Source organism: Labrus mixtus, chromosome 13 (assembly GCF_963584025.1).
Source record: "Labrus mixtus chromosome 13, fLabMix1.1, whole genome shotgun sequence".
Taxonomy (NCBI): domain Eukaryota; kingdom Metazoa; phylum Chordata; class Actinopteri; order Labriformes; family Labridae; genus Labrus; species Labrus mixtus.
In genome coordinates this window covers 14,475,499-14,495,654 of record NC_083624.1, presented here as the reverse complement: position 1 = coordinate 14,495,654, position 20,156 = coordinate 14,475,499, and the positions used below count along the sequence as shown (strand labels likewise).

The window sequence follows — 20,156 nt, the reverse complement described above, 5'->3', positions numbered from 1 at the left end:
TGAGGGGTGTGGCTGATGCAAAGGCCACAGGCCACCTTTTATAGCTGGAGGTCAAAGGGCACCACAAAATATAACAGTCATAGTAACAATGAAAATCACAAGATGAACTGAAAAAGAGAAAAACTATTGTATAGAAGGTGGTAAAAGAGCCAATTAAAAAAGTGTCTTCAGCTGCATTTTAGAAGCATCAGTGGAAACTACAGAGCTTATATGCACACTAATAATGTTCCAACTGGCTGGAGCCACAAAGTCAAATACATTTTAATCAGACACGTGGTGGAACAACAAGAAGCCCTTGGTCAGGAGAGCTGAGGGATCTGCTGTGGATTAAGGGATGGAGGAGGTCGGCGATGAAAACAGGTGCCTGATCATGCGGGGCTTTATAAATAAAAACAAGCATCTTAAAATGAATCCTGAGTTTCACTGGAAGACAATGTAGAGAAAATAAGACGAGTGGTATGTGAGTTTACCTGCTGGACCTAGGGAGGTCTTTAGGGAGGTCTTATTGAGGAGGGGAGGAAGGAAATTGCGGTAGTCAAGCGGGGAAGATACAAAAGCTAGAATATGGTTTTAACTCTGCTAAACTGAAATATGTCACAAATTATGTTTCCTAAAATAAAAAACATGAACGGCTTCATGCTGTTATGTTGATCTAAAAGCAAAATGAAGCCTAGATTTTAGGGATTCTATTTCACAGGAAGTGGGAGGGATCCAATTGACGCAACTTTGGAGGAATTAATAAGACCTCTGTATTTTTCCTGAGGTCAGGACAGAATGCGTTAATCCATGTGACACAGTGACAACTAGTCTGGGATGCCATCAGTTTAACCCCAACATTAACTTACTAACAGTGGACATACGCCTCTGAAACTAAAGCAGTAACAACAAGGAGTCTCTTTGGGTATTAAGAAGTCTTGGTTATGCAAAAGGGATAAACTGGGCCACTAAAAAAAAAAACTCTTTAAAAACAAAACAAAAACAGTTTGTTGAGTTGCAAGCACTAAAGTTCTCAGCTGGTTCCATAACAGGCACCGCTGTTAAGATTTGCATTTCAAAGGCAGCCATGAAGCCTCCACGCGCAAATAATAAACACATTTTTAATTAAGTTCTGCTCTCGTCAAAGCTGATTCTGCCCTGAAATGTCAGAATAATAAAAGTCAGTCTTGTGCATTATTCATTAATCATAACTGCATCGAGAAGACGAAAGAACGGAGGGGGAGAAGAAAAGAATAACAAAGAAGAAATGAAAACTTGATCAGTGCTCGCTGTCTGCCACCAGCACTCTGTCTCCACTGCTCTGTCAGTCTGCTTTCATTTCAAACTGTTAATTAATAAAAGAAGGAGAGAACTGAGAAGCAGGCTTCCTACAGGCGTGCTGTTAGCTGCTGCTCAGTTTTATGTCCAGAGAAAAAGGAGCTGTGAATATCCTCCTGGGTAGAGCTTCAGCGGCTTTATGGTGGTTGTTCCCGCTCTCCTTGGAGACTTACAGTATCGGGTTCTGATAAAGAAAAAGTTTCCAAGCCAAACAGCGATGGAGTCTGGCCCATTTTCATAATTTGATACGTGAACAGTCCCCCTTTACCGACACCCAGAGGGATCAAAACGAGCAGAATCAATAAACCTCCTTCCATCAAACTTTATGGAAGAGTATGATATGCAACAAGGATTGTTTTTTTTTAACCTGCTTCCTGTAGTTTTCTTCTGTTTACATTTAAGAGTGACTCTCAGTGAGTGAGGTAGAACCATAAAGACAAAGTAAACCTTCACGTTTGTTCCTACATATTTTAATTTCAGTAAGAAAAAAAAAAAAACATTAAAAAAAGGTGCCACCTGTAAAACAGCAGTTTGAATGCTGATTCCACTTAAAAGGAACAACAATCCTAATTTCATAAGAAGTCCTACAAGCTTCTTGAGTCCTCAAAGCATAAAATGTATCCGCAGGTTGAGGTTCAGAAACCATTCCTGGTTTCGGTAAAACAAGTTGACAGAACAATATCCCCATAAGGTTCTTTAGTTTAGTCCAAGTGGCAACCTCCGGTGTTTAAAAATGAAGGCGATGCTGAAGAGTAAAATCCTGCAGTTTGTCCAGTGTCAACCTGCAGCTAGCTGCAGAAGCACCAGAAGTCACATACACACCACATTATCAAAAAAAAAAGAAACGTTTACAGCAGAAATTAACATGTTTACAGCAGAAATTAACATGTTTACAGCCTGGTTAAAAAAACGTAATAGGTCTGAATAGCTCATGTCATGATTGGCACACTCTGCACAGGGGGTGAATTTTTTTGATAACCCTTTTGATTTTGATTGAGGGTTAAAGCACGTAGCCGACCTGATGGACAGGTGGGCGCAATTTAATTGTTTGTCAAAAGGCTTCAAACCCGCCTCGGCGCTCGCTCTTTGCCTGTCATTAGGTTGACTGAAAGTTAGGTTGAGACAGCATTTTTAAGCATATGGACCTCTATGGATGGGACGCCAAATCCCCCTGCAGTAACAGATGGATGACGTCCCTCAGGCTTTGTGGACAGGAGTAAACTAATATGACAACCCCAGGTAGTATTGTAAAAGAAAAGGATACACTTTAGTATTGTGATCAAATATGTTTTGATACTGCATCGACTACTTAATAAATAATTCATTTTTTGGAAAAGGTTATTTTACTGATACATGTATTCATTTATTTGCTCAGAAGGCCAATAAGTGGTGCAATGATGGATGGAAGAGGGACTTTGATACATATTCAGATCTCATTGTTCTCTCCACTTCCTGAACTACTGCTCAAGATTCTGACAGGAAACTAAACTGTCAGGTGGACCATGAGGCACTCCTTAACCAAAACAAGATGGCTGCCAGGCATTGCCTTTAAAGAGAAGACAAAGGGCTGTGGGTCAAAAAATGCACCCATTGGCCAGAGAAATAAGTATGCATTTGAAGGAGCCTTCGAGAAGCCTTCAGACGCGCTCTCTGAATGATGCAGCCGTTAAACTGGGACATAGCCTACGTTAAGAGTGTGTGTGTGTGTGCTTTGAGTTGTTCTTACCACAGGCATCGGGTCGTGTAGAACTTTTGGGTAGGACTCGGCAAGAAGTTTGGTCTTTCTGTCCCAGCGTGCTCCATCGAGAAACAGACCTCTGATGTACACACCTGAGTGTCAGACGAAACACACAAACAGAGCCGCAGTCAGAAGGTACAAGAGAAGTGGTTACTCATTTTTATAAAGATTATCGTTACCACAGTGAGGGTTTGATTTTCAGAAAAGAGAGAAAAGCTATGAATCAAACTGTAGTGACCTCTATGTAATGAACAACACTGTCTTTATACAAAGCTTATGAGCCCTGCAACTAATGGGATGGGAAAAAAGGACAAGATTTAGAAACAACTGACTGTTGCAATCCCGCATCACACACCCAAATGCACAAACACTGTCAGATTTGCAGCTTGGCGGCAGAGGCTGTGTTATTGTGTTGGGGCCCCAGCTGGGGACTGATTGAACGCGAGGCTTAATGTGAGACTTTGACTGAGAATCTCACAGCAGAGCTGGAGGCACAGCGAGGGGCTGACGCAGGCCTGCATGCAGACGAGAGGCGGGGAGGCTTTGCTTTAACTTACTTTCTCACTTCTACCACTTGGCTTCTCTTATAGTCAGTCAGCCTAATGTCACTTTCTATCTGTTTGATTCTTCTCTTCCACCCACTGCTTCTTTCACTTTCTTCTTTGATTCCTCACTTTTCATCTCCTCGTACCCCTTTTTAATCTCCCCCTGACTGCTTCCCTCCTCCAGTGTTCTCTATCTCTCTGGTGGCTTTTCTCTTGTATCTTTTAACTAGGGGATAGTTTCATGAAAAGGGCATGTTCATCCCATCTCAATTGATATATCCCATCATTTTTCAAACTGCCCTCCTTCCTCATTCCTCTCTGGTCAGTATCTTACCATCCGCTGGGGGTCGTTTGTACTGCATGCCATCCAGGACCTCGAAGTCGAAGCTGAGCAGATCAATAGGGACTGTGTGTTTCCTGGCATAGTTCTGCTGGCTTCCAGTGAGGAAGGCCTGCGTGAAGAAGAATCCTGACACCCAAAACACGGCAGGGGTCCCCTGATCATACCAATCCTGAAAAGACAGCAGACCACAGAAGAGAGCCACAAGATTTGTTGAGAATATTAGTTTGTGGTTGGGCTTACTTTAAATGACACGTTTGCTACATAAAGGTTAATCCATATAAACAAACAACAAAACATACATTAGAGATGGTGGATGAACAGTAATGTATCGTGTTGAGCTGATTAGGTATCCTACATTTACAAATCCATCTAATCTGTTAAAGGAACTAAATTCTTTATCATTTCAGACTCAATCTGACAAAACAAGGTGACAGAAAATAAGAGTGGGCAGAGGTCAATGCAGTTTGTATTGAATCTCATTTAATAATAAGAAAACTGAGGGCAAACCACCGAGGACTACAAAGTGCTTTACAGAGTTAAAAACACTATAGAGTTCTTCACTTTAAGGACAGTACAGGCAACTTTTTGTATTTCCCAAAGGTGCCATACCCATTCATTTGCCCTTCTATGCTCTGATTGGATGGTTGTACTATTCTGTGATTTGCTTTTACTCTGAGCCTTCTGAGCTTTCTGTGACATACTTTGTCATGTCAGAATATGTGTGTGAAGAGTACAAGAAACTGCTGCGAGTGTCCAGTGTACAAGTCCACAGGAACTTAGTGTTTTGATGTCATGCTCTGTTTCTAAACCTAAAGTGGTGCTCATGCCTAAACCCAAACAAACTCCTACAGTTTCACAGCCTTCCCAAACTCCACTTACTCTTTAAGTAACTACTTGGTCAGGTTTAGTTTTCGGTCATGGTTTAGGTTTAGGGCTGCATTCACACTAGGAAATCCTTACAGTGCACGATACACTTCCTTGGCCCTGGCACGGTTGGAAGAGGTGGGCTTTGGCACGGTACAGTTGCTCATGCACGAGCACAAGCACCAGAATGCAACATAGACATGAAGTATAATCGATCCCTGACTTGCATAATTGAGAAATCCAGGACTATAAGAGGTCAAAACAAAACGTCTTAAAATGAGCTACAAAGTCAGTAAGTGCATTCATGTTCTCAGTGTTGATCTCATTTGTTCGACTAGATCAGAGAAAATTCACTGTCCCGCTATCTCACAGTTTACAGCAGCTATCTGACAGCTACAGGACATTTCATGTTTTTTACGTTGTGAATCAAGCCACCTTAAATGTCAAAATGATAACTGACAATTGTTTTCTCTTGCGCCTCTCTTAGGATGATTGGATCGTGAAGGGTTCGAGAGAGTGTGTATATATTTCAACTGGATTATGCAAACTGCAAATACTCTTTTTCCCCACTCGGAGAAAAAAGTCCTGGAGCACCGTTCCAATTGCTCAGGCAGCACTACAGTACATGTATAGAGATGACGTATACAGGGGTAACCGTGCTCGAGAACAGTTGGTCCAGGAGTAGTGTGAGTGCAGGTCAGTGGGGAACTGAGGAGGGGTGGGGGCTTCAGCACAGTATGGGGCAACTGGGCCTAGTGTGAGTGCGCCCTTATATATAAAGTTGACAACATAAGGTATCACATGAGGCTATTAGCATTTTTAGACAGCCACAGTACAATACTGCTAGCCTTTCACAGCAAAGTTGGTTCAGCCAATCACAGTAAATGAGGGTGGAATAAGGAACAGCTGTTAAAAGAAAAAGGAATGCTGCTAACATACCAATGGTCACCGTTTTACTTCAGCATGATCATTTATAACTTTTCTAATCAGCACTAAATAGTAATTATGGTAATGTTTTTAGTTTTGCAGTTTTTTGGTCATTAAGAATTGAGAACAGATCAAAATCCATCCAAAAGATATTGCAGGTTGTGGAAAACAGGTGGAGAAACTAAAGACTGCATTGCCATCCACTGTGCCATGCCACTAGTACAAACATGCTAATGAACCTCACTTGGCACTCTAAAAGTGAGTGCTTATGGTTTGAGAGTGATTGAGAAGACCCAAGCAAACCACCAAAAGACCAAACTGAGAGATTTATGCTCATCTTTACTGATAGTGAGTTAATCACTTCTGTCCAGGAGGAATTAGTACTTTAATCCACAAACCACAGTTTTGAGTAAAATGAAATGGTTGCAACATTTTTCAAAGTTCATTGCTTCAACCTGCTGTGGGATTTTGTTTTTAAACAGAAACAGACCAAAATGTAGACTGATTCCTCTAAATGATATTTTCAAGCAAACAAGACAATTAGGAATAATATTATTTATTCATAGATAGTTATTTTGTAATACCTGTTACCACTGCCACAAGGTAGGTGTCAGATTGATCAAATGCTAAATGGACTTGAGCTTGTAAAGCGCTTTTCTAATCTTCTGACTACTCAAAGCGTTTTTGCACCACTTACATCACACCTACACATTCACACACTGATGGCAGAGGCTGTGTGTGAACTAATCCATTCACACACATTCAAACACTGCTGATGCGGCAGTGGGAGCTATTTGGGTTAAGAGTTTTGCCCCAAGGACACATCAGACATGTGGCTGCAGGAGCTGGGGACCTTCTGGTTAATAGACGACCGACTCTCTACCACTGAGCCACAGTAATTTTTTAAAACTACAAACAAGCAGACTATTTACAACTTCCTCCAGAAACATCTAAGTGAGTGAAACGACTTACTGTTTAAAGGAAGACGGATGATATTTATGAGTCAGAAAACCTCTTATACATGTTCAGGACAAGATCACCAAAGAGAAAAGATGTTCTGCTTTGTCACTGGGGCGGTCAAAATGAAAACAAACAGAAAGCTCCCCACAGCTATTAGCTCGATTCTTTATTGTTGTATTTGGCTCATTGTTGTCATGGGGCATAATCTCTTTTAACAGGTACTTTTTAAGTATTGTCCATCTATGAGCACGTCCACTCATATTAAAAGTTGTGATTGTTTTATGAGATAAGTAGAACTAGATCAGTTTAATCTCTGTTTCTATTCTAAGCACAAAGAAAAAAAAAGGTCATTAAGATGATATAACTGTAGATCACATTTAGCTTACGAAAGTCTCCTGAGAGTAGCAGGATGTTTTTCTTCTCAACTCCTATTAAATCAGAAAAATAATCACATTGCCTAAAGATGTCAGGGTGTTTTGTTTTGAAAGAACGTTTGCTCAGATGATAAACCCATGATTTTCAAGGTCACCCCTGTGGGGAGTCATGAGTGGACATTTCCGTTGCAGACACACACACAAAGTGCATTGTTTGCAGTCCACTGAGTGATGATGAACAGGAGAAATGCAATACTGCTCCAGTCCAAAAACAAAGGGAAACATGTGAACTGCCTGTTTGATGGAGTTCGTATTGCGGCCTCACATGATACAGTTAACTCATGTGTTTTGTGTTGTAACTCAGCCCTAAGAGCAAAGCAGAGCCCCCTTCTCTTAGCAAAATAAGTGCTCTTGTGTAAGTCAGTGTGACACAGCTGTCTCAGCTTACATTAGATGGTGCAGAGTGCACTGACCTAACATGAGTCTAGAACCTCTCCAGGTGAAACATGGTCCTCTTGTAGGTCCAGACTTTTGTAATTTATGCAGGGTTCCTACATGGGTCCCATCACTTATTTCCTTACCTATCAAATCTCAAGTTTGAGACTTTTTAGTTAATTTTTCAAACCAATCTTGACATCAGAAAACACAAATCTGTGTGATTATTTGTGCTGCACCAAACCTCACTATTATTTTCCCTAAAAGCTCCTGTAAGGAACATTTGGTTTGTGGAGTATCTGGCGCCCCCTGTGGACAAAGCTGATAACATCCTGTACATATTTAAGTAATGATTTTAAACAAACTCTTATCCTGCATTCTTTGAACTGTCAAATGTATCACTTATTGTGTATCTTTGCTGTTGAAAATATAAAAAAGGTGGTTCAGCGTGATTGAATTAACTTTGTCCGACACCTAGCCTATCGTCTTGTTTGCTTTTGGAAGTCATAAAGAGACATTGGTATCAATTTCAGTCTGTTTCATAACCAGCTAAAATCACCTAACAGGAGTTTAAGATACAAGTAGGTAAAATATAATCTTTCAACCCATATTTCTTTGTCTCTTCTATAAACAGAGATTGCCACCGCATCTGAGCAGCACGGTTAAGCAGAGAAGATAACGGGTCTACCTCCTGATATCAATATCCCTACGTAAGATGTACCTGTAAAAACTGCAGTCGTTCCAAGAAATCGGTAACGTAGCTCCCCAGCGGTTTGAGGCTGGGGTAGGACTTCTTCATCCACATGCCTGGGATACGACCCTTCAAAATGCTTCTAACCACCTCCTCCAGCTCAGCTGACATCACCACCAGCCCCTGCACATGAACACAAGACCCTTGTTCAAAAACACTAAATCATCCTTAAACATCTTGTTAACATCTTCACTGCTTAAAAATAAAGAAGTTCAAGCCCTCCTCTTACTCTAAATGGAATATGTGAGGAATTCAAGTTTGTCACCAAGGAACTTCTCTCTGGAGGTAGATGACAGGCGGCCCGATAATGGAAGCTCTTATCGCTCTGTAAGGAGCCTTTGATAACCGTATGAAAGATGATGAGCTTATGCTCCTTCCTGACTCCTTAAGCTCACTTCACTTCAGCCCCATGAGACTGATGCATCTCAAAAGGAGAGCAAATGTGTATGGAGCTTGTTTATCAAACCTTGTAAAGAAACACCTGTGTTTAGACTTGCTTTTTATTTGAACGTGGTTTAAAAGGAATTCAAATTATTGCACATCTATTTTCAGTTGATGTTATTAGTGTTATTCACTGAAATTATAGTCTATGTCCTGGTGTGCAACATTTTGAAATATAAATTTGTCATTTAACTGAGGAGGTTGTAGCCTGGGTTGGTAGTGCTTCTGCATTCTTCAAGTTTGTTTCTTGGCAGCAGCGTATAAGACACTGATTTGAATGATAGATTGGTCCCTGATTGCTATATTTGGGAGTCTGTGTAATTTTAAATCCTAAATGTAGTCTTTGCCAACTACTTACACACCCTCCATCTTGTTTTTTTTATAAATGGCACCAAAACTACAACTTTGGTCCAAACTGAGATGTTTTAAAAACCATAGATAACCATCATATTTGGGAAAAACATTTGTTGTGCCAAGAGGATGAAAAGAAATAGAAAATATTCTCCACAGCAAAGATGACAAATCACAAGATAGGCCAATGATAATAAAATGATAAAGCAAAGGCGTTTTAACTTAAATTTATGGATTGAAAATGAAGTCCCTCTTAATTTGTATTAACTGGTTTGAATTTCCCACACAAAGAGTTCAGCCCAAACAGAAACAAAGACGCGGTTAACCTGATGTCACTGTGGTAGTAAGTCTTAGTTTTTTTTATTCTAGTCTATTTTATTATTAGTTCCAGAATGAAGTAAATGTTTGGCCTGTTAGAAGTTTGTAATTACTATGAGGCACTCCATTTTCTCACCTTCAGTTCCTTTATTTGAATGAATAGACTGAGGAGCTGCAACTAGTCTCCTAAAGGGGCACAGAAGTGGGACTCATGTGACAGATACAGAACGATGAGTGTCAGTGCACCGTCTCCTTATTAATCTGTCTGTGGTAATAACTGTGTTGGTCTCTACAGTCCCATCAGTTTGAACAGTACTTTGTGCTAACTTGCAAATGTCAGCATGATGATGAAAAAGATGGTAAACATTTTACAAGCTGATGTTAGCACACAGCTCAAACACTCAAAGAGCTGCTGCCATGGCTTCATTATGCTGTGAAGTCAAGGCGTGGTTGAAAGGAAGTGCCATATATACATAATCACAGAGAAGGAAAAGAGAAACAGGGTCTAGCAGAGTGGGTTCTCTCCTTCTCTATAGGCTAACGGATGAAAATTGCACTTTTTGAGAGAAGGTCAAGAGTGCTAGTTAATAATTTAGAGATTTAGCTTGCTGCCCTTTTCTTGTCCTTCCCACAAGGTCAACAACATCCCAATGATATATTCATTTCATTCATTTTTTAAGTCAATACCTTATGCCTGCTGAATGTAGGACAAAATATGTGTTTTTCATGGGTAGCAGTTCTTCTATATTGTGGATATTCCCAACAAACTGCCCTAAACTTTCTAAATGAATGTCTAAGTGTTTACATGGAACTGTAATGATGGTGTTGTATTAGAGCTTTTGGAGCGTTGTGCTGAAAGCTTCCAGTATCTGATTTCTGAAGAGCTATTAGCACGGTTTCCTCTGTAATCATTCTGCAGAGGTGTGCATTCTCTCATGAAATATTGCCTTCACGGCACAGAAATGTAAAATCAATGATGATTCATCATTTGGTCTCCCTGTTTATCTAAACAAACACATTTAGTGTAATTACACTGCGTTTTTGGAGTGCATCACACTGATAAAACACCAAACAGTATCCCTAAGATTGGGACAAGGATTGGCTCAAAACAACGCAACATCTAATCCTTATGTCTTACCTGAATTTAAGGCGATTCCTGCTGAGATTTCTCTTGTGTAAACAGAGTTATGGTATAATAAAACACCCAATACCTTTCCTACAGCTCCTCTTACAAACCTTTATGGCCTTCTGGATGTTGGCAGAGGAGTTTCGAATGGTGCAGAGCAGGTTGTTGAAGCGGCCCATCTCCTGGAGCAGCACTGTATTCATACTCTGGTTGTAGCTAGTGGGGAAACGTCTCATTGCTGCCTCTAAGTCGAAGTCTTGAGGCAGTTTGCTCAGGATGTCAGCTGCCACATCAAAGACCATGTCATCTGAGGATTTGGCATCTCCGCCTGAAGAGCGGGACTGATCAGAGAAACAGAGCGACAGAGGTCTGATGAGAAGGGGAGGCTGGACTGAAGACTCGGATTGGCTTGACAGTTTCTCGTTTTCTGTGAAAATTATGTTTTGCTGACTTTGAGTTGTCAAATTAATTATTACCCTTTTATGATTCTTTATTGGTGATATTTTGATGTTTTGAGGATCTGACTTCTTACTTGGCTCTGTTTATATTTCATCAAGTTTTGTGCACAACTATTTAGATTCAAACTTTCAAACCTTAAATCTACACAGAAAATCAACATAGGATATTCTAGACCGATGATTCAATTTTTAATTTTACTTCCCCAAAAGTCCAATTCAGGCAAATAATTTTCAATATACCGTAGATAGTAACTATGATATTTGATATGCAAAAATGTGATTTTGTATTTTAAGGAGAAACATAATCCAAAGTCCAATGCTTGGGCTGATTTAATCGTGGGTACATCAAACAGTTTGATCCGCAGAAAGTTAATAATGCTTAAAGTAATGTCTCCCAACATGTAGCAGCATAGACTTAGACAACAGTGACCTGCACTAGAATGAATGATATAAAACGATGTTTAATATTTTTTGATCACAGTGTGTATTAATGACTCTGGCTTAAACTAAGTCAACAGCTCAGTCAAAGACTCCCATTTGACTACAAAACCATGAACAATAATGAAGAGGCTTTTACCAGCTTCATCTGACTATCAGTTTAGAACTGAAGAAGCCTTTAGGGTGAGAAGTGAAACGTCTTAAACAACTCAGACTAAATCCAGATGCCTTTTTAGATTAAGCTTTGAAATACTATGACATGGATGCGAAGGTTCACAGATCATTTGTCACTGACAGCCAGCTACCACCATCGGACTGTTCCGGCCTGCTCTGACCTCCAACTAAGCGGCAGGGAAGTGTGGACAACAGGAACACTAGGAAAACAAAGGAGAAATCCTTCCTGCATCTTATTATATCTCCCCCTATCCTATTTTTCTTTTGCAACATAACAGTGAGAGGGGTCTTCTGCCTGCTCTTTTGTAAAGCGATAACATTTGTTATGAATTGACGCTGTACAAATGATGAGTTATTGATTGATCATTTTGATGAAGTACCTTGTTTCTTTGTTTCAGATAGCAGCTTTCTATGGACACCATCATTGTCCTATTGGTACAAAATTGTTTGCAAAATATTTGAAGAGAAAGTTTTTTTTATTCCAGCAGTTACTATACTATTGTCTGCCATGCCGGTCATTGATGAACTTTTCTTCTTTAAAACCTGTATCTGTCTGTATCAGTCACTGGAATACAGTGATGACACACTTGTTAATGCAATCCCTCTACTTACCCCTCAACACACTAGTGCACAAACACACACAAAAACACATAAAACCAACAGAAAATCATAAGAAGGAAGCCTTCACCGCATTTTTCCCCAATTTCTCTAATCTAGAAATTTGACACAACCGTATGAATAACTGTAATAACCGTTCATGCTGATAATTATTCACTGTGCTCTGTGATTCTTCAGCTGTCCTATCAGCTCAACTTACATCATTTACCTATTATATGCTCAGTCGCTAGCGAGCGGTAATGGATAATCATTGGCTAATGGCATGGGGATTACAGTAGGGGAATGACAAATAGCTGTTTCATTCCATCCGAAGCGTCTCTCTGTTTATTGGTCATTGAGACTGATGAGAATGTATTAGATGCTAATAAAGTCCACACATGACTGACGCCATTATTAATCTTGTTGAAAGGAGTTTATATGAATAAATGCCTGAGCCACTGAGCTCTAATTTAACTTTGAGTGGCAAAGCTGATAGAAATAATTTTTACTATTTGTTTGGCTGATTGTGTTGTACATGTAAATAGTAACAGAAGAATAAGAAATATTGGATTCATACAGAGCATGTCTGAGTGACACTCTAGACTGGTTCTACATGCGATTACTTGTTTAAATTGAAGTTTAATTCTCACAGGTTTTAAACTAAGTTCAGGCATAGCAGGATGTCATAGTCTGTATCTTAAAATAAATAAAGCAATACACAGATAAATAAACATCCCTTCCAATTTTGCAGGGGAAGCTGCACTTTGTTATCTTCAAGTACGCTAGGTCTTGTTTTAAGGTCTGTAATATTTGATTTACAGCTGACATTGACTGAAGCCAGGGAGCGGTAAGATATAATCCTTGACGAGATAACCTAGTCTTACCCTGTGGAGCTGAGATATAATGATGTGGGATCACACAGCTCTGCATGAAGCCGCTGTGAGTGTGAGCCATACTGTGTTTTTGCAGAGTCAAAGGAAGACAACCTAATAAGAAGCATTTTTTTGTTCTTTGGGAAGTCGCTCTACAAACAATGAAATATTTATTTATATGTTTCTCTTTAATTAATGTTGCATGGTACATTTTAATGGAGGGCAATACATATTTAATGGTGGCAAGGATACTTATAAAAGTTTGTGAAAACTCCAGGGAAGTGAACTGATGCTGCTTTTTATTGTGTATAATCCAGTCTATTTGTACTGTGTGTGTGTGTGTGTGTGTGTGTGTGTGTGTGTGTGTGTGTGTGTGTGTGTGTGTGTGTGTGTGTGTGTGTGTGTGTGTCTGTGCGTGCACCCTTCTATTAGTTGAGTATGTAACAACTAAACAGTGACATCCCAACTGAACATCTGGGATGTTGGAAAGGAGTGGGTGTGATGGTTTGGGAAAAGACCCAGATCTTCTGGCACTAGAAATCAGTAACTTTCTTTTCTACCTTGACCCCTGCCAGGCCACAGTTGTTTCTCATGTCTGATCATTCTTACACAGTTTTATGGTCTTAAGCTTCCAAGTCATTTAATAGCATAACAATGAATTAAAGAACCAGCTGCATACACTTCTAACCATAAGTATTCATTATTAAAAGTAATCCAAACAAACGGACCATATGTTTGTAAGTATGGATTTTTACTTTCTCCTAACCATTTGTAGTAGGAGGGGTGGCCATAGCAACCCCAACCCCAAGACGTTTTGCTTTATAAATGAATCTTTAATTACTCTATAAAATTCCTTTTTTGCCTTTGTACAAGACACATCTCAGAATGATGTTGTTTAATACCTGTGAGTGGTTTGGTCAAAGTACGTGTTACTCAGCTCTTGACTAGAAGTTAATAAATATGAGGATTGCCTTTTGACAGATCCAGGAGGGTTTACCTGTGTGAGCAAGATGCTGTCAAACAGTAGCTGTGTCTCAGACTGATCCTTGGTGATATCTGCGTTGGCGTTCATGCCAAATATCTCAGGCGACGGGTTGAGTGGCAGAGCCTTGGTGTATTCTATATAGCTGTTGTACTGCAACAGAGATTCAGAAAACAGGAAGAGAAGTGCAGTGAAGTAAAGAAAATTTTTAACCCAACATCAGGAGACATTTCGAGTAATAACACGCTGAAAAACAAGTCGGCTTCTTAGATTGCTGACATTTATTATAATGACTATGCAAATGTGACTTCATGAATAAAAGATGCGGTTGCAGGGGGGTGCAGCACTGGAGAACAAAATGCCAAATAAAATAGAGCGCGCCAAAGATTGCACTTGTGTTAACAAATACATCAACTCTCACTGATGGTGGCTGCCTGCTGTGCCTTGTTATACACATTTTATCTCTTAATGACTTTTTAAAGGTAGCTCAACAACAACGCCAAGCAACTGTGAGTATTGTTATATGTTTCAAAAGAATCACATTAAAGTGAGTTTGACTTTTTCTTGAGTTTTAAGTGATACTCTGGGTACCTCAAGATAACTGATAAATGTTGCAGGAACTATTTCAGTTGCTGTGTAAAGCAGAAGGAAAGCCTTACTTTTGAAAGTTCATTTTATCACTCTGGATATTAAATGTAATGTAAATACTTAAGACTGGGGTCCCTGCAGGCACCAGTTACATTCTTCCATCCAGCTCGTCATGACTTTGACAATGTATTATTATTATTTAGAGATAGGACATTGGATAGAGTCAGAAATGAGGGAGAGAGAGAGGGGGGAACGACATGCAGGAAAGGAGCCACAGGTTGGACTCAAATTGGGCCGCCCGCCACGAGGACTACAGCCTCCAGACAAGGGGGGGGGGCAAACCAACTGCTAGGCCACCGATACCCCTAGTACCAGTAATGTTTTTTGAATTACTAATGTATGTTTCTAGGGACCTGAGAAAATAACACCGACTTCTTCCTATGATGTTTTTCATAGAAGGAACCATTTGTTAAGACAGACAGAGATGACAGACAAATATACAGCAGCCACAGACAATTAACACATTTCCCATCTGTTTAGATTCCAAATGCATATTTTACAAAACTATTAACGATTTGGGATACATTAGTATTTTAATAGTTGTTTCATGCAGTACTTTAATGTTAGGTGTTAGTTCTTGATGTTAAATATGTTGGTATGTCCAAGGTTTTTAGTAATTTTGTAAAGCTGCAGCCTGCTACATAAGGCTAAATGAGTTGGTGAGTTACGAGTCAATTCAGTGATGTGTTTTTGCATCTAAAACGTGATTTTCCAAACTATGTTAAACACTTATACCGAATCCCTCTGGTTTTCACATATTGCATTTTTTAATCTGAGTAAGTCGTCTTCCGTGTTTACAGCATAATCTTAGCTAAAGATGTAATGTGAAGATATGGCTTTCATGGATTTCATGCAATTTTCTGTGATTTTCTGTTCCTTACATCTCCCTCGTCTGGCGCGTAGTAGAGCCCACTGGGATCAAACTTGTAGTCTGGGTCTTTGATGACTTTTGAGGTGAAGAAGATAGAGAGGATGGTGCGCAGGGTCCGTCTGTCCCAGTCATCTGTTACACGACCTCCATAGTTGCACTCTCCAGTCATGTAGCGGAGGGCATCAAAAGGCACTTCCTGTGAAAAAAAAAAGATATCATGCACTTAAACAGGAACCTTCAAAGAACCCGTTAGGGTTCCATGTTTTGAGAGGAAGCGAGCATAGACAAAATGCAGAATTTCAATGTTTGCATGTATTACTCATTGTTGTGTGTGTAGGTTCTTCCATAACAAGAAATCTGTCAAAAAATCCACATTAAGACCAAGACTTTAAATAGAAACTGACATATTAGGAGATGAAAGGTTGGGTAAGTGGACACTGTGGCATTTCTTGAGAAGGTTTTCACTTACAAATTCAGCACAAGATAAAAATGTTCAACAAAGATACCGTCAGTAGTTTATCCCTGCCTTTCACGTCTCTGTAGCAGAGGAACTGGGAATAGTGGAGGGTTTAAGTGCTGTCTGGTTGTAGAAAATGTCAAGAGGGTTTTTGAATACTGCTGATAATAGCTGATACTTGTGTGAAGAGGAACGAACCAGAATTATCTGCTTAGATGTAGCATATACAGTATGAAGGAGTGGATGGTGTATTTGCATACTTCATTTTGTTTCTTAGATATATAGTTAGTTCATTTGTGTGTATGTGAAGTTTGAATGGAAAAACAATGTTTCATATGTGAGCACTACTCTGCAATGGACACTGCATGGAATTTTGATATTGCATAAACATCTGATTGTATAAATATTACAAAACTCGTAGAGGGTTACAGGAGTTTAATTCATTCAAGGAAATCTGTAAAAATGTAAAAACAACTACCTCGTACTGTTCAAGGAACATGTGTAGCTGCTGGACAGAGATACGGAGGTCGGTCTCATTGAACTCGTACGGAATGTTCCAGCCTAAAGGTCCAAACTTCCTCCTCTCCTGAGTCAAGGCGTGGAAGAAGCACAGGCCGTACAGTAGTTTCTTGAACACAGCCTGAGAGATGAACGGAGAAATGGAAGGCGTGGATAAATAATGGTAGCAGTTTTCCACAGCTGAATAAAACAAGCACTCTGTGAAAAGCACAGCAGGGATGATAACAGACACAAGGGAGCTTTGGACACCCACTATTGTAGACATGATAGATATGCACAGCAAGCTGCCTAGACATGGACACAGACACAGACACAGACACACAGACACAGACACACACAGACACAGACACACACACACACACACACACACACACACACACACACACACACACACACACACACACACACACACACACACACACACACACACACACACACACACACACACACACACACACACACACACACACACACACACACACACACACACACACACACACACACACACACACACACACACACACACACACACACACACACACACACACACACACACACACACACTGACCGGCTTGCTGCTGCTGCCAAAAAACTCAGGGTCAGAGATTGGGTCCATTAAGAAGGAGCGGGCAATGTTGGCGCGGAGGCCCTTTGGAGCCTCATTGGTCATCTTCACCCCATTCTGAAGCACCGCCACGGGGAAGGTTGGAGACGGGTAGCTCGTCAGCCAGAGCCTGAATTCTGGGTGGGTGGTATCAGGGTTCAGCTCCTGCTCAGGGCAACACAGAAAACATTAAAAAAGTAATATATTGTAGGATATGTACTTGCACTGATCCCATCTGGTGAAAAGTGTGTGTGTATGTGTGTCTTATGACCTCGCAGACTCTCTCTAGTGTAGACATCCACGATGTGGCCAGATGGCAGTTCTGCAGAACCACCCAGGTGCCCTCTTTAATGGCTGTCTCAATCATACGCATAGCAATAGGACCCTGGCCTTGGCCCAGAGAAAGGGAGGTCAGCTTGTTACCTGTAAAGCCCTGAGGGATAAGAACAGCCATGCGTGTGCACACACACACACACACAAACATACACACAGTCACTTATGTGGTCGACATTTTTGACAGCAATGGAGCCAGAGTACTTTTCAGTGCTTTGAGGAGCTGTGTGGGAACCTGGGACATCTGGAGGATTCAATTTCCTCGTTTCATTTTGAGTTTGTACACACAGCAGGCTTCAAAGCTGCTGAATTTCCCAGGTGCATCCGTACCTTTTCATCTCCGAACTTGAGCAAGGCAGCCATAGGGTCTGAGCCAGGGGAGAGGATGAAGATGAGAGGGGCACAACAGTGACTATCAACGAAGGCCTTACTCAGGTTGAAGGGTGGTGCTTCGATGAAGGGACGGCCCAAATTGTTGGACACAAATTCCTGGACCACGGGGATAACCTGAAGACACATAATGAAATGTGTTACTGCGTGTATAATAATAGCCCTTATAGCTTTACGTATTGCCTGGAAATTTGGGAAGTTTTGAGGAATTTTCTGCATCATGAAGACTTTCAGCAAGAATTTGATTAAAATCTCAATATCAAAATTAGGGGTTGACCCATTATTGGCGGCCTGGTTGATAATCGGGGGCTGTTATTCGGCAATTGGCTGACTGGTGATTAATTTTACCCAACCGATAGAATTAATTAGGTGCATGTGTGTCTTTCCTTCTGGGTCTGTTTTCACTCAAAACTCTGTCTTACCCACAATAGATAGACAATCAACACTAAGCCTGGGTGCCACTGACAGGCAAAGAGAGGAGAGAAGCCCAGAGCAGAAGGTGAGTCTCCAGTTGAGCATCTAAACCAAGTCCTGTGTTGGAGTTTGTAATATTTCAAATTCAAAATTTTGGCAGAAAGATTTTCCTTTTTTACCAAAAATGCAATCCAAATATCGGTTATCAGTCCCACGAACAAATAAAAATCAGTATTGGCCCTGACAACAATATCAGCCAACACCTAATCAATAAAATATCCTGCCAACTTTACCAAAACAGTGTATAAACTGACCTTGTCTGGTCTAAGACAACGGATCACCAGCATCTTCTGGAACTGGCTCAGCTTCTCCTGCCACTCTTCAGGAAAGGGGGTTTGATGGGGGTTCTGTAAATAGGCACAACACAAACCATACTGAATAAGATTGTATTTAAATACCTTGTATTTTCTTAAGACACACTAGGGAGAATATATCGTTTTTAAATTAAATATGTTGAATAAACTACAATTCTAAAGCCAACTCTTTGTGAGTAGCTTAAAAGAAAATCAATTGAACCAGAGCAGTTCAAAAGAGCCATTTAGATCACCAAATGTGTCCTATAATGCCTTTTAAAATGAGGGGATATAGTATATATATATATATATTTATTCATCAGGGAAGGAGCCAAGCCCTTCATCAGGCAGCTGAAAGCCTTTTTCTCAGCTTTTACCTGGAGAAGAACAGGGGGCTTCAGGGGTGGTGCTACATTTGTAAGATTAAGCAATGCAATTAAGCAAAAAGAGGGGTAATCTGTAATGTGAGTGGGAAGGAAAGCAATGGGGGGAAATAGATAAATGTGTATGAAAAAGCAAAGAAAGCGGCAGTAAGAGGTAGACGGCAGGGAAACAGAAAAAAGCCACTGTGTACTGGGTCAGAGCAATATGTTTGATTAATTTGAGGCACAAGTGTACAAGAGCAAGTGACGAATGTTAGCGGGAAGTTTTGGAAATTATTTTCCCCTGGCTGTTTGTCGAGAGGCTTCTGGCTATGGGTGCTGGCAGATGCTTTGAAACGGATACACCTATTTAGGATCTACTGGGGATTCTCTGTGTGTACAGGGGTGTGTAAGCGTGTATGAACCTGAGTGCCTGTGTGCTTGATTGAACAGCTGTTCTTGCATCAAGATTGAATAAATGTGAATTCTACGACTGGAACAAACTAGATTTAATTAGATAGAAGTGTTGTGGCTGATTCTGTTGATTATAAATCAAAGATGGTGAGTGTGTGCGTGCATGCATCTATGTGTGCGACAGCAAAGAGAGAAGCGTGTGTGCGGCACTCATGTTTGTTTGTGTGCACCACATGTTGATTAAACAGCTGTTCTTGTGTCTAGATATCATAGATGTGACAAGCACGACAGGAACGGAACAGATTTAATTAGATAAAACCTAAATTTAAGATTCTCTACCGTCAAAGATGGAAAAGGGTGCATATGTGAATCATTTTCACCTGACAGGGGAATTACTTCCTCCCACTGTATTTCCTCACTGAGCCCTTGTTATAAATCAGAACTTTTTTATGATGTTTGTCATTAACTGAAACAATGAACCTTCACGTAATCTGGAACGGTTGATCACCAAATAGCTATAAGATAGTGTAAATGGACTCAATGGACTTGAGCTTGAATATCGCTTTTCTAGTCTTCTGACTACTCAAAGTGCTTTGACACCGCAGGTCACACCTGCACATGTTCACACTGATGGCAGAGGCTGATATGTAAAGTGACCATCAGAAGTAACTAATCCCATTAATACACATTCATACGCCACCGACAAAGCAGCGGGAGCTACTTGGGGTTAAGTGCCTTGTCCAAGGATACATCGGACATGTGGCTGCAGGAGCTGGGGAATCG

The 20,156-nt window shown here is 40.5% G+C and overlaps 1 protein-coding gene across 1 annotated transcript in view; it reads right to left on the bottom strand.

Annotated features, from left to right (window-relative positions):
* The window catches only part of dnah7 (dynein, axonemal, heavy chain 7), an 80,302-nt gene that overhangs the window by 697 nt on the left and 59,449 nt on the right, over window positions 1-20,156 (bottom strand). The window contains exons 55-65 of the mRNA XM_061054662.1: window positions 18,559-18,651; window positions 17,771-17,947; window positions 17,379-17,540; window positions 17,072-17,272; window positions 16,463-16,624; window positions 15,538-15,723; window positions 14,024-14,161; window positions 10,598-10,828; window positions 8,222-8,374; window positions 3,932-4,109; window positions 3,041-3,144 (exon numbers count right to left, since the gene is read on the bottom strand). Of these exons, the coding sequence (XP_060910645.1) occupies window positions 3,041-3,144; window positions 3,932-4,109; window positions 8,222-8,374; window positions 10,598-10,828; window positions 14,024-14,161; window positions 15,538-15,723; window positions 16,463-16,624; window positions 17,072-17,272; window positions 17,379-17,540; window positions 17,771-17,947; window positions 18,559-18,651 (1,785 nt within the window). The remainder of the gene's footprint in view (window positions 1-3,040; window positions 3,145-3,931; window positions 4,110-8,221; window positions 8,375-10,597; window positions 10,829-14,023; window positions 14,162-15,537; window positions 15,724-16,462; window positions 16,625-17,071; window positions 17,273-17,378; window positions 17,541-17,770; window positions 17,948-18,558; window positions 18,652-20,156) is intronic.